The following is a 14117-nucleotide window of genomic DNA, read 5'->3' on the forward strand; positions in this document are numbered from 1 at the left end:
AGATGGAAGCAACAACCTTTTTGTGAGAGATTAACCTTTGTAGTCCAACAGCTCAGTGTAGAGGAAGAAATACCTTCATTAAGAAGTCACCGGATATATACAGAATATAAAACAATAACCCTAATTCAAGTGTGTTATAATGAGTTCCTGTGTTGAATAATGCATGAAAACACAACTCTGCATCAGCACGTTGTCCTTCTCTCCTTCCCTCGCCGCTGTAGCTGCTCACAATGAATCTGAGCGCCGTTATTATTCCACTGCTTTTAGAACGTAGTGGTACTTCATAACTAAAATCTAACGGTAAGAAATGTAAATGTTATTATTACTGGGAAAGGGGTCTGGAGATTAATTTATAGTTTTAGAACAAGTGACCAAGTGAGGAATTAGTTCCTCTGCCTAATTCAAGCTTCTGTTTACAGGATACAAACTTATTCTTGACCACTTGGGCTGTTTGCTTGCAGTGGATCATCGGTGCAATTACTTACCACCAAAACAAGAAGAAAAAAAATTACAAATTTATATCTACATACTCTGAGTGAGACCTGCTGCTGTGGAAAAGATTAATTTGCTAACTTGGGTTGGCGGTAAGTTAATGTGTTGTAGTAACAGTGACTCTCAGGGGCCAGCGATGCAGCCCCTCCTGATGCAAAAAGGGAAATTAATTAAACACAATAATCTTGTACTGCTGTTCATTACTTTTTTTCCCCCAGACAGTAGCTCAGTGTCCCTGTGTGTCTGCTTGATGCATGTCAGGTGGCGAGGCAGTTGCTCAAGGGGACAGTCGCTTGGTTGAATCGGGCAGGTGTCACGAAGGATGCGGAGGGGAACAGAAAGGGACGTCTGGCTGAAAGATTTCTCTGCACCTCGGCTGAGGCAGAAGTTGATCACGCCCTGACAGACATCACTATCTAGGACAGACGACTTCTCCATACCTCTTTCCCCTCTCTCTATCTGCGGATTCACTCCCTCTTTCAAGCCCCTGGACCATGCCAAGGCAGTTTGACTAAGAACATTAGGGTGTCACAGCTTGGGATTTGGCTTTTGCAATTCTATTAGAGAGATGCCTCTAAAGGCAGGCGCCTTCCTTTCCCCCATACCTCTCCTCCTGGCGTCGCCGCTGCCAGCCAACAGATGCAGGTTTTTACATATCAAAGCTGTTGACTTGCCAGAGTCGTTCCTTCACGCCTCTAATGCTCTTTGCTTCAGAGGACTGTACCTCGGCGCCTTGATCAAGTTACTAAACGCGGCTTTGCACATGGCTCACCACCAAAGGCGGGCGTCTCATGCTGGGACCTGGAAATGCAGCTGAGAAAAGCATCTCAGAGGGATTGGCTTGTGCTTACACACCATAAGACAGGCCAAGAGAAAGTAGGGAAGGGGTGGGGGGACAGGGGGGACACTCGCACAGCCCAGAACACAAGAAGGGCCAACTATTGTGCTAATAAAAAACAAAAAAATCACAATCTGAGCAAGACGAACAAAGGTGTTTGGTAAATGTAGACAATGGCACTTGTGGATGTGAAAGCAATAGAAGAGCTCAAGTGCTTTTTAAAAATTGAGCTTTGATGCCAGCTAATAGTCAGAAACAAGAGAGTAGCTCTGCAACATGGCAGAATGATTGATTTGTCACAAGCAAGGCCAGGATAAGTCTCTTCATTTTATGTTTTGCTTTGAAGACGGAGAGCAGATGAAAGTGTTGCACGGCATCAAAAACTACAGAACAAGAAGGCTGCTTTATTAAAATAATACCAGATAATAAGAAATAATTGGAGCCTCAGAATGAATTTAGTTAAAAAGAAGAGGGGGATTTTTTTTCTTCTTCCAGTGTGTTCTGTAAAATCTGTGTTCATCAAACAATAATGATGCAACTACATACCAATTTAAATCTCAACAAGAAAAGGAATAGATTAAACACGTGAATTTTTCTTTTCATTCAGCTGAAGCGTTGGGAGTCTTTGCCGTCTCCCTGACAGCGTCGGTACGCGCAGAAGCTAAAAATACAGGAAGAGGGCCGCAGCAAGTCTGATCTGGTTTATTCTCACCGGACATTAAGGAGAAGCTGTTAACTTCCTTGTTGTTATAAGTTGTTATGAGTTACGAGACCTCCATGAAAAATTTGCTTACTTTTTTTTTTTTAAAAGTAGTCTCAAGAGGTTGTTCTCAACTTCCCCCTGCGTTATTTGTAGGGAAAATGTTTTTACTTAAAACGGTTTTCACTTTTAGTGCTCACACTAATGTTTACTGGCTGGTTAAAGTCAGGCAGATTTACTCTCTTAACTGAATGTCCAATAGGGATCATCTGTTAAGACAAAGGCCAAAAAAACACGCTGCGTCAGCAAACTTTCTGTAATGACAAAACTGCTGCAATGCTTGATTATTACATCCATCTGTTCAATATATCCATCCATCCAGATTAAGATGCATTGCAGTTTTTTGTAGGAAAAATGAAAAAATCTGGTGGAATTAAAGATTTTAGCCAGAAAGTTTCTGGACATATCGTTTGTTTCCTGATGTTTCCTGGCTGCATATGAGCTGAAAAAAAAAAAGATTATCCAGAGAACTGTTCATGTTCATGCTTCTGATGTGTCAAGCAGGTGATATATTATCAATTTTTCTTTTTGTAAGACGAGACAACTGATACCATGTTATTAATATGTGTATTTTTGTTGCATTTGTTTAAAAACAATAGCCCTATATAGTGACTATAATCATAGTGAGTATAAAAATACAACAAAAACATGTCCATAAAATGTCATCCACTGAAACATGGAGGGGAGAATTACGTACTAATCCTTTATTGCAAAAAATGGAAGCTGGTTTTTGATTCTCTTGGTAATTTTTAATCAAAATATTTGTAGTGGCAGCGATAAGTTAATCTTGAATCAAAACACACGATGACAAGGCACAAATCTTCACTATTCATACGTAAAATCCTTTTGGACATTTTTTGCTAAGTGGAAAAATTTGCAATTAAAAAGAGCATATTACTCAGTCATTTATGGATTTTTGCTCTTACAAGGGTGTTTTTTTTAATCAAACTACAAAAGTCAGCCTCAGGATAAATTAGATATTTTAGTGTTTTTTTTTTTTGTAACTAAACTGTCTGGAAGTTGCTCAAATTTAAACCAATAAAGTTATCTCCCAGCATTAATATGCTGCTCCCAAAGATTCAAGAGTTTTACTGTTCTTTTTAAGTGTTGACTTAAGTTTCTTCACCAAGTTCACATTTTAGCCATGACTGAGTAACACAGCTTAAATAAATCAACTCTCTTTTGGTTTTTCCTGTTTTTCTGCCTGACTGGCAAAACACCATTTTTGAGTTTAGGGTCACACAGACTTTTCTTCAGGTGATCTTGCCAGGCTAAATGACTAGCTCCATGTTTAGTTGATGTGTTTAATATAAAACTTACATAATGTTAGACTGGTTTGCTTTAGGTGGAGAAAATAAATGTGCAAGTCAAAACAGAAGAAAGTATGGATTAACTTCTGTAAGTAGGCCATGAGGAAAACGATGCGAGCTTGGAGACTAAGTCTTTCCAGTTGCTATAATCACTTGCCAGAGAAGAGTAAGAACCATACATGGCTCACATTCATTTTTTTCCTAGCCATCTTTTTGGTCTTTCTTCACCAGAGAAAAACTTCCCTATTGCTGTCAGAGAACGACAGCACTTTGAATCCCTGCTGCTCACTCAAAATGTTCCTTTCAAATGTCCACAAATGAAGACAAAATGAATACCAGTGGGAATAAATTAGCTGCTTGGTAATTAGCCCTCAAGCCATTCTTGAATGTCACCAATCAAAGTAGGGGGAAGGAGTTTCTCAATGAGCAGCGGGTCGGCGGTCGGAGGGAGGCCCGGAGTCAGAGCATGAACTCCTCGGGTCTTCTCAGACATGATCACACACACTAAGAAACTAAAGACGGCTAACAAGTGAGGACATGGATATCTAGCTTTGTGCCTCTGTTAATATTAGTTCTGCTCTTTTCAGTGGATGAATTCCTCTCCGTAGAGCGAGAGCTGGAGTTTCCTAAGAACGACCGGACGAAGGTTGACAAGCGGGAACCGGGGGAATCATTTCATACCCTTCAGATGCATTTCGGATGGGCATGAATGGACAGATCACAGAGGACTAGAACCCAGAAGGATTAATTACACAGGACACAGCAAATACATCACAGTAACAAATGGTGGACCTTATGCAGAAGCAGACCCTCTCACACAGCTACAAGTGGCAGATCACAATACATTTACATCTAACTTCAGATACGTGCACGACAGCCACAACCTGTTTACTCACACTGGACGATCAGCTCCACCACGGCCTCCCGGGGCTTCACGTTGAAGCCGTTGTACTGACTGGTCTGGCAGCGGTACGACCCTGTCATCTCCCGGGAGACGTTCACGATCCGCAGGACGCCGTCATAGCTCTCCATCTGCATGCTGCCGTCGGGCATGGGCGCCTCCTTGTCTGCTCGGGACCACAGGATGATGGGCTTGGGCTTCCCTGAAACAAGGCACTCCAGCTCCACTGTGTCACCCTCACGGGCCACCAGGGGGGACTTGCCCCGGGGGACTGTCAGGCTGGGAGGAACTAAGAAAGAGAAAAACAGAGGAGGGACTGATATGGGGCTCTAGAAAGTCAGCAGACGGGGTGAAAGGCAATGGTTGACTTGGACGGGAAAAGGCAGCGAAAATATATGGGAGGAGGAGGGGAGCGAGTTGGAATGACGCAGTCTCAGCGAGACACATAGCATGAACGGATGAACCGTGAGATATTAGCAACAGTAATGGCAGACAGAAGGAAGCAGACAGTCACAGCATGAAGGAGATGTAAGAACACCGTCAACAGCAGCAATGAATATCAATGTAATCAGGCAATGGCCAACGATGAGCGATGCAATGACAAGCCAATAAGCAACAACCCCAGCCTCAACAAAACAAGTTCAGGTGTTGCACTTCTGCAGAAATTTGCTGTAAACTACAAACTAAAAGTCCCAGGTGGACATTCCTTCTTACGCCGGCATTATATGTGAACCATGAGGATTAGACAAATTAGTCCAGCGGAGAATTCACCCAAGAGACAGCGCTCACAAACAAGGAATCGATGCAACCATTGTGCTGTACACCAAAGCTCATTTCCCTTGTTGATGTTCAAGGGAATTCAGTAACAAGATGCGAAATGAACACATAAACCAAAAAAAAAAAAAAGAAAAAAGAAAAGCCAACTGCAGCCTGGTGAGAAACACTTGCTGCATGTCGTGCCAGTTCTCATTCAGCAACGTGGCTGAGCTGCCACAAAATGCTACTATCAGTAGGTCAAGTAAGGAATGCAGAACAAGATTCCTGGTGCAAAAACAGAAACATATGCCAAAGTGCACATGCCATTGATAAATAAAAAAAAAATGGCTTTACAAGCAAGCTTTTTTTTTTTATTTTTTTTTTTTACCATTAACCATAATATATTAGCAATTAACAAATTTCAGTGGGTTGAGGATTTTTATTTTTTTGTTTTAATCCTTGCTTTTCAGTTTTGTTTTGTTTTGTTTTTTTCCATACACAGAAGCCCTTGTCTCTTCAAAATAGTACAAACAAAGATAACATACCATTCAAGTGAGGAAAATAAATCATCAAGAAACTGGAGTCAGAAAATTGTCACAGAGAAAAAAACATTTGGCCCGAAAAATTTATGAGAAAATTTAAAGCTGGAAAGACAAAACGAGACAAAACGGAAAAATACGACTGAATGAAAACGCTCAACTTACTACAAAACGCAGATGGGTTGGGGGTTAATTAAAAATGTCCAAAACTCACTGAAGCAAACTTTTCATTATAAAATTAAGTTACTTAGAGAAAAAAAATGTGTTTTCAAGGCTTCTTGCACATCTTTACGAGAGGTGCCAACAATGTGAAAGTCGCTTTGTTTACACAAGCCTCAGTCCTTACAATAATATCCAACACGGCAGCTGCACATTGATTACACTCAGTTTAAAGGATGACAGTACTTCCGGCATTTGCAACACATTATTTAAAAGTCTATTCTTTCTGTCGTGAAAAATCAAAGATCAAATCCCCGAAGAAGTTTTGATAAAAAGATGTTTCTGCCCAGCAGTTACCCATAAACATGTAACGCACCATCAGCGGCAGGAGCAGAACTGTCATTACAATCAACAGAGGAACCGTCTTCTTGCTCTCGTCGGCCTGTTTTCTCCGTAATATTCGCCTCGACGTCAAACTTACATCGACGACTTACACTTCAAGGCTGTTTGTGCAATTTTCATCATTCACACCAGCATCATTACCGTCTCTTGTCTGAACTTTTTACTCACTCTTGTACTTTTCACCCAACCACCTTACAATAAATACACAAATAAAAATATTTTAAGTACAATATTAGAGTTTACAAGCAAGTGCTGATAACTGTGATTAGAGGAATATAAAAAAAAGAGAAGTAGAGCTGAAAGGAGAAAGTAGTTAAAGTTTTAAGTAATGGACATTTGTTGTTTTTTGTAAGGGTATTTATGTGTCTCAGTTTAAAAAGCAGCAACTCCAGCAGGTTGAATCAGGCCGTCTGGTTTCTCATCAAGCTTGCTGGCCAAGTAAATTTGTTTAATTAGTAAACCTGGCAAACAGCGCCGGCTCCTAGAGTGCTGTGCAACATGCATTTGTGTGTTTATGTGTTTTTGTGCGAGTCCAAGCTATCGGTAGACTCCAAGACTATTTTGTAGCGCTGCTCCCCAAAAACAGTTTACAGCCAGCTTTTCACGGGCCGATAATCTCCTCAGCAATGATGAAACCCTGTTGTGCTTCCCTGATGATTTTTGAATCACTGTCATTCTGTCCAAACAATGCTGCAGCTGGAGAAGAATCAAGCCAAGTTGGAGGGTTTTTTTGTTTGTTTGTTTGTTTTTTGCCTTTTTTTTTTTTACTGTGATGAAATCACATGCAATTGGAGAAAAAGAAAGAATCAAGAATAAAAAAATATTTTGTGGCCATTTTCTGTTTCATTGAAGGTAAAATCCTGCAGCCATTTCAGAGCTTCAATTGTCCCCCTCCCTCCCCAATGAGCACAGCTTTATCACAGTGTTATGATTGTGCTTTAAACACCCACTCATCAAAGAAGGAAATCATATGTACAGAGAACAGAATAATAAGGATGTAGAAGCATCTCCATGGGCTGTGAATTGCAGCAAGAAATGCTTAAATCTTAAAGCTGAATTTAGGCCAAAATTACTGTAATCTGTTTCATGGCAACAGTTTTCACACGTCAATGTGAATCTTTCTGCAAGGACAAACTGGCAGCGTTTTTCTTTCTTTCTTTTTTTTTTTTAATCAATTCAAGAAGACATGAGAACAAAAGAGTAACCAGTTACACTAGAGGCCAAAAGTTTGGACGCAAGAACACATTTGTACAAAACGTTGGCATATTTTGCAACAAATTAAACATGATGAATCCATAAAGAATCACTCAACAAATTATATTTTGCTTTAATTATCATGTTTGGCTTAAACACCATGATTATGTGCACTCTATTATTTTTTTCCCCTTTAGACTGAAATTGTGACTCTTCCAAATTTTCTCAACCATAAAACTAAGTCCTTTTTTTTTTTTAAATCAACATTTACTCAGAGATATGTAGGTAAAAACAGCGAAAAAAGGTGCCTAGAGATGAGAGCAAAGTCAGTTAATTCACCCCAACATCCAAAGATCTCACAACGTTTTTTAGCGAAAGCACAATGTGAAGTTTTAATCTTTCCATTTTCGGCTCGACTGGCCAGTTGGAAACATGAAAATCAGATCTCAGTTACGATCAGCGAACAGATGATATCTGAGGGCTGACACCAATCATCTTCAGTGTGGAAGTTGCTAAAGAGGAAAGGACATTCAGAGCTAGCAGGTTCCAGCTTAAATTATGGAAGGTGTTTAACAATTAATACCGAGGAAGCAAGAAAAAAAGAAAAAGGCGTACGAAGCAAATTTAAAATGCAACTATATTTTCTATGGAGGCATGTTGGTTCTTTATGCAGGTGCTTACTTTTAAATGGAGGGAGTAAGCCTTCGGCCTATTTAAATCCTTAAACCTCAGTTTGATGTGGAAACTTGCTGAAAACATCGTCAGCCTTCATTTTATTGTTGACTTAAAGGATCTCCATTCATTTACTCCAGGGAACACACAAAGAGAGACTGCTCTTTACGGGAGCTAAACATGCTAATTGCTAATATAAGATGCTAAGCGAACCTTGAAATATCAGCTCTATTCACATTATTATTTTTATTTTTTTTACTTTAACATTTACAATTGTGTGACACAGTGGCTGCTCAAGCAAGAAAACACAAAACAACTGGAAATTGTAAATTAGCTACAAAATTCTGATCTGAGGTGCACAGATCAAATTAATTAAAAAAATTAATTAAATTAAAAATTAAATTAAAACTTAATTTTTAAATTATATTTAAAAATGAAATGTTTAATTTATCAATGAAAATCATATGAAATACTTCATAAATAATTAGAATGCATTTAGCATACATACTGCAATTATAATGATATTTACATTTTTCATTAGGACTTAATGCTCAATTTTAAATAAATTAGTAATTATGAGAAATCTGACAAACTGGAGGATACATGGCTAACACAGTATCTTGTAGGGTATGTATGAATGTGTAATCTAATTAAGGCCGACCCGGTATTCAAAACATGCAGAACATTTGGCTCAAGTTGTGGGTCGCAGGACAAGAAAACTGATCAAACGCTGAAAAAAAGAGAAATATATTAAATATATTGCATTAAATGGTGGTAAGTAATCAAATTAAGTTAATTTCCAGGTTAATTTCTTACATTTATTAAGTTGTGAATTTAAACAAATGTAGATAAAGTATTTTTGACGAAATCCATTCAACTATATTCATTCAACTACTTATTAGGTTGGAAATCTATTCTCTTTTCTCAGTGCATTAAAACACTTTAGTCATCGCCTCTGAATCTGCATCTACCATCCCTGCAGTCAAACTGATTGACTTCATCCACTTGTGAGTTCAGCATCAAAAGAAGAGCAAAAATTATCCTCACGGCAGTAACAACATGTTCGTTTCATATTGATACATTTCCTGATTTCTATTCACACACCGTCTCAGCGGAGGCGGCCAGGTGTTAAGTGCTGACGTGCTTTTCTCCATTTTAAATGTTCTCCACGTTTCCTCGGGTCCAAGCGGTAAAACAACAGCCAGCAGGGAGCAGCGGGTAACCGTCAGCATATGGAGGAGAGGTGCATTCGCTGAGCTGCCATCTTTACACCTGGCCTCTTCTGCCTGGATTAGACAAATAATTACTCTAGTCTGTCCACAGATTTTGGCAGCAGGAACGCTGGCTATCAGCTGCTGCCATTTCTCACCTCGCCGTCACAGGAAAGCAAACAAACCCCCCGGCCCCCACCTGCTTATGCCCGTCTCATCTCAGCTCTGCATTTTTATCCTTCCTCCTGGTGACCACCCTGTCTCTGCATGTGAGAATGACCGTTGAGATGTTGAGTGTGGCGGAGGGCCTGCTGCTGGTCTTTACTGTGCTCTCATTGTGCCAAAGCCCTCCAAATGCCAGTGACGCCTGCGGGGCACATTCGCTCCGTGGGGATGCTTTCGCAGTGCACGTCTGCGTGGTTTCCGTGTCCCCGCCGTCGCCTGTGTGTGCAAACGCGAATCTCTTCTTGCCCACGGGTGACGGTGCGCTGTGATCCCGTTTCAGCTCCTCGGTGAAACGCGTCTCGTTACGGCGTTTGGAAACAACACACACATGTGTGTCTTTTTGTGGGCCTAAATCAAGAGGCCCCCATAAAGTGGCCGAGGTACCGCCACGCATCTCTGGGGAGGGACTCGGTGGGAATCATCCTCAGAGCGGAGAGGCTGACGGCTGGTGCCTTTCAGCGGGAAACTGCGACACGAGAAAACATCAGGCGATTTGCATTTTTCTTACAGCGGCGGCATTGAAAGCAGCTCAAATAAACGTCTTTGAGAATAAACATTCCCACTGCCTCTTTTCTAGTAGGCGCTGTGACATCACTCCCCGTCGCTATGGCAACACATCGTTCTGAACTACTGCAGACCGTGCAGGGAGTGTGTCTGTTTGTGCAGGATTGTGCCGCTCAGACAGCTTGAAGCCAACGAGTTGGTCACAATGTGACAGGACTCTCTGTTCCTCCGAGCCCCGGAGCTCTGGGGACGGAGAGCGGAGTCCCACGGCTCCGCTGTGGGCATATTTGTGAAAGTGTGTGTGTGTGTGTGTTTGGCATGCGAGACGGGGTGCGGAGGGGTACCGTTCCGCTCTCCGAGCTGCTGAAGTGTTATAAATATCCACAGATGTGTTAAAATTGCCGTAGCCTGCTGATAGACTGCAGCGACACACTGCTGACCACAATAACACACCACTGAGTGTATGGTTTATTGTTTTGTTTGGTTTTTCTTTCTTTTCTTTTTTTTTTCGTAGCTGTGTGCATGTCCCCTAAAATTTTATAACTCTTCTTACAATCTTTCACTTGAGCCCCTCGTGAATTCATGTGGCTCAGATTGCGGAGCAGCAGGCTTTCAACACTCACGCTCTCATGGGTGGCAGCTTGATTTGTTGCTACAATGCTCTCTTTAATGTTGTTGTTCTGCTTCTGTAAGTTTTTTTTTTCATTTTTTTTTCACCATGCATCCAACCAGGCTGAGGAGCAGAAATGCTCTGTTTAAAATGCCACCTCCTGCACGACGGCTTTGTTCTTCGTGAAGCATTTTCACGTGACGGAGCAACATCACTGATGGAGGTTTGACGGTGTCTAATGAGGAAGGGTTCCTTTCCTTGTAAAGTGTTCATCCCAGATGATGGCCCGCCCACCCAACTAATTGCAACTACAGTTGGTGCAGCTAAAGTTACAGGCTGGTTACCTTGTTTCATTATCATTTTATGGGCTTAATATAAAAAGAAAACTGCAATTACATCTTCATCGGTGACTGCAATTTGGTCTGCTGCCTTTTGATTTATCTGAAGACACTTAGAGGTATGTTCACAGACAATACTTTGTCTGTAGACATTGGAATGTCAGATCCATTATCTGCAGTCGACCTTGAAAACATCACAGGTGTCATGTTGACATATGCTGCCAGGCAGCTGTACATCACTGAGAAGGCAAAACTGTCATCACCTGTTTCCATATGACTGATTTTCAGGATGACATCTTGTAGAACGGCTCTTAAGCAACTTCATCCCAGTGCCGTTCCCAGGATCTTTGGAGCCTGCCGCAAAGATCCATTCGTGCTGAAAAGTTTGTGACGTTACGTTCAAACGTCAGAGGTGATTAAACTGGAGATTTCACATTTAATTGCATCCAGGTGGCTTTTTCGTCAATTCAGGGACAAATCTATGAGCTCTGACAAATTTCGAACTTTGAACTTTGTGAAGCAGCAACATTTAATTTAAGACAAAAATCTGTGAATGGATAACTTGTACATTTCAACAAATAACTTCTACATTTATTTCTTAGAAAAAAATAAGTGAATCTGCAGGAGTCCATTGTAATTCATCTGAATGAAATTCGATTGAATTCAATTTAATTTCAGTCTGTGCAGTTTAACTTAATTCAGTTCAGTTAAATTAGTTTTAGGTGTTACACTGAGTTATGCAAAAACACTACTGAGTCCAATTCAACTCATTTTTCTCCCATTCTATTCAATTATTTCCAGTGCCATTACCGTATTTTCCAAACTATAGGGCACACTGGATTCTAAGGCACACTGTTAATGAATGGTCTAGTTTAGATTTTTATTAATATATATAGCACAGCAGACTACAAGGTGCATTAAGTGAAACAAAACAGTCAGATAAGTCAGTCAGCCAAAACATAGTACGTATTACTCCACAACTCTCCTGACTGCTGATGTAACATAACTAAAACATTTTGACTGAGCGCCGCAAACCACACAAAATCGCTTTGAGGTCAGTAAGCACAACCAGAATCAATCCATATTAATTCCTTATATATTGTTCTGTTTTACTCCAGAACCATATATAAGGCGCTCCGGATTATAAGGCACACTCTCATTTTCTGATGAAATTCAAGGCTTTTAGGTGCGCCTTATTGTCCAGAAAATACGGTATTTTGCAGCTCCTTACTATACAGCCAAATTACAATCAAGTCAGATGTATAAAAATTGTAAAAAAAAAAAAAAAAAATGCTAGAAAATTGTCCAGGAAAACCAACAGAGATCAATTCAGTCTCCTTAAAAAGTCTTAAATGTGTCATTTATTTTTTTTTTTTTTACTTTTAGTTTATTGTTCTAACAGTGATAGATCCAAAGTAACTTTGCGTGTAAATTGGCTATTTGTTGTGACAATGAACCGAGAGGAACTGAATGGTCTGAAGTTAGTAAATGGTCTACAGAATATATTTCTATCCATGAGACTGTTAGACAAAAATACACAGAGACCTTCTGAAAAAGTACATTGACATGCTGCTAACCTTCCCAACTCTGCTCTGCAGATAGTACTTAAACAGTTGCTTCCCTTCAAAGAGAGCAAATGACACCTGGCTATGTTCATCCTACAGATGAGTCAGGCTTATGTCTATTTTTTTATCTTCATCAGGGTCAATGGATTTGCTGAAATCAGCACAAAGAGAAGTCAAATTGTCATAGTGTATTTATTGATGTGGTGACTATGCATGATGAATCATAGTCAGAGAATAGAAGCTGTCAATAGGAAGTTAGACAGAGATGAGTCCACTTGCTACAAGGTACTGATTAATTAAATTGTCAGAAAAATGGCTTGCTACGTACTGTGTTCATTAATCTAGCTCATTTTAATCAGGCGAGCAGATAATTATCTAAACAATTTAACTGGATGTGTTTTTGAGGTTGAAAGAAACGCCCGGTAGCGACAGAATCTCAGGTGTGTTTAAAAAAGCTTGAAACGAAGTGAACGTCACTAACTTTTTGATCATCTGTCCTGCTGAGAACGAGATTCCCATAGCATGATAATGATAAATGGCATCAGCACATCAGCTATCGGCAAAGTCTTTGTCTGAACCCGGCATTAAATACCAACTATCCCTCCGCGGCGTATTCTGCACTGCGTTAGAATTTTATCTTGACAAACGCTTCCGATCTGATTTCAAATAACATTCGAGTCACAACAACACCTTCGCCGCCGGAAAATCTCGGACGCGTCTAGTCGCTGCGTGTGAACGTTTGCTCCTGACAGGTGTAACTTGTGTTTTCTGCTGGAACTTCATCAAGTTCTTATCTCCTTTCAGAGGTTTCTGGCTCTTGCGGTTTTTAATCTCGACGATCTCCAAAGGGGAGGTCTGTGTCCTCGTTTCAGACCACACTCATAAATATGCATCGCCCCTGGAATCTCTGGGAGCACTGCTGAGATAAGAACTTGCTTATTTAATGAGTTTGCCGCAGCAGTAAATATTAGCGCTGTTTTACAAAAAGGAAAAGTTGTACAAAAATCTGTGTCCCTAAATATTCTCTTCGGCCAGGGTCGGACCCGACCCCTGGTTTGGAATCAAAACCGGGAGCCAAAACCGAGAGAGCCAGTGAGCTTCACCCTCGTTCCCAGCACGAAAACCCTGGCAGATCTGCAGTGTAATCTCCTCTAAACACTTTTATTAAGACTTCTAATTGCAGCTCGGCTTTCTCCCTTCAGGAGAACAGGCAGAGGAACAAATACCGAGCTTATTCATCGCACAACAGGCTGCAGGCGCGTAGCAAAGCAGAGGCACAAGGCGCTTTAGCCGCACACTGTGGCTACAGAGCTCGGCAGAGACACTCCACTGATTCACGGCGTCAGCCAGACTGACAGAAACAGGCATTCTCAAGAAAGCAGCCCGCCCACATCCAGGTAAATGCAGCAGGAATCGTAACAAAGCAGAAACCACATTCCCAGTATAATTCCCGATGACAGATGCATCTCCATGCCAACGCGGTCCTTTCATACCATCTCATTTCTCCCTTCACGTTCGACTGGAGCAGTGAAAGCTTGGGAAGCAATCAAACCCAAGCCTGAAGGAAATCTTTCATTTCATCCAATCACAAAACAGTCATTTTCTTTGTTATTTCTCCAGTCAGACAGCTGTATTCTTTTA

At 40.8% G+C, this 14117-nt stretch overlaps 1 protein-coding gene across 1 annotated transcript in view; it reads right to left on the reverse strand.

Moving 5' to 3' along the window:
* mdga2a (MAM domain containing glycosylphosphatidylinositol anchor 2a) overlaps positions 1-14117 on the reverse strand; it is a 128573-nt gene that overhangs the window by 46218 nt on the left and 68238 nt on the right. Inside the window, exon 9 of the mRNA XM_088002262.1 lies at positions 4297-4590. Coding sequence (XP_087858388.1) covers positions 4297-4590 — 294 coding nt within the window. The remainder of the gene's footprint in view (positions 1-4296; positions 4591-14117) is intronic.

This window comes from Poecilia mexicana, unplaced genomic scaffold, assembly GCF_051168715.1.
Source record: "Poecilia mexicana isolate PSO_F unplaced genomic scaffold, ASM5116871v1 scaffold_21, whole genome shotgun sequence".
NCBI lineage: Eukaryota > Metazoa > Chordata > Actinopteri > Cyprinodontiformes > Poeciliidae > Poecilia > Poecilia mexicana.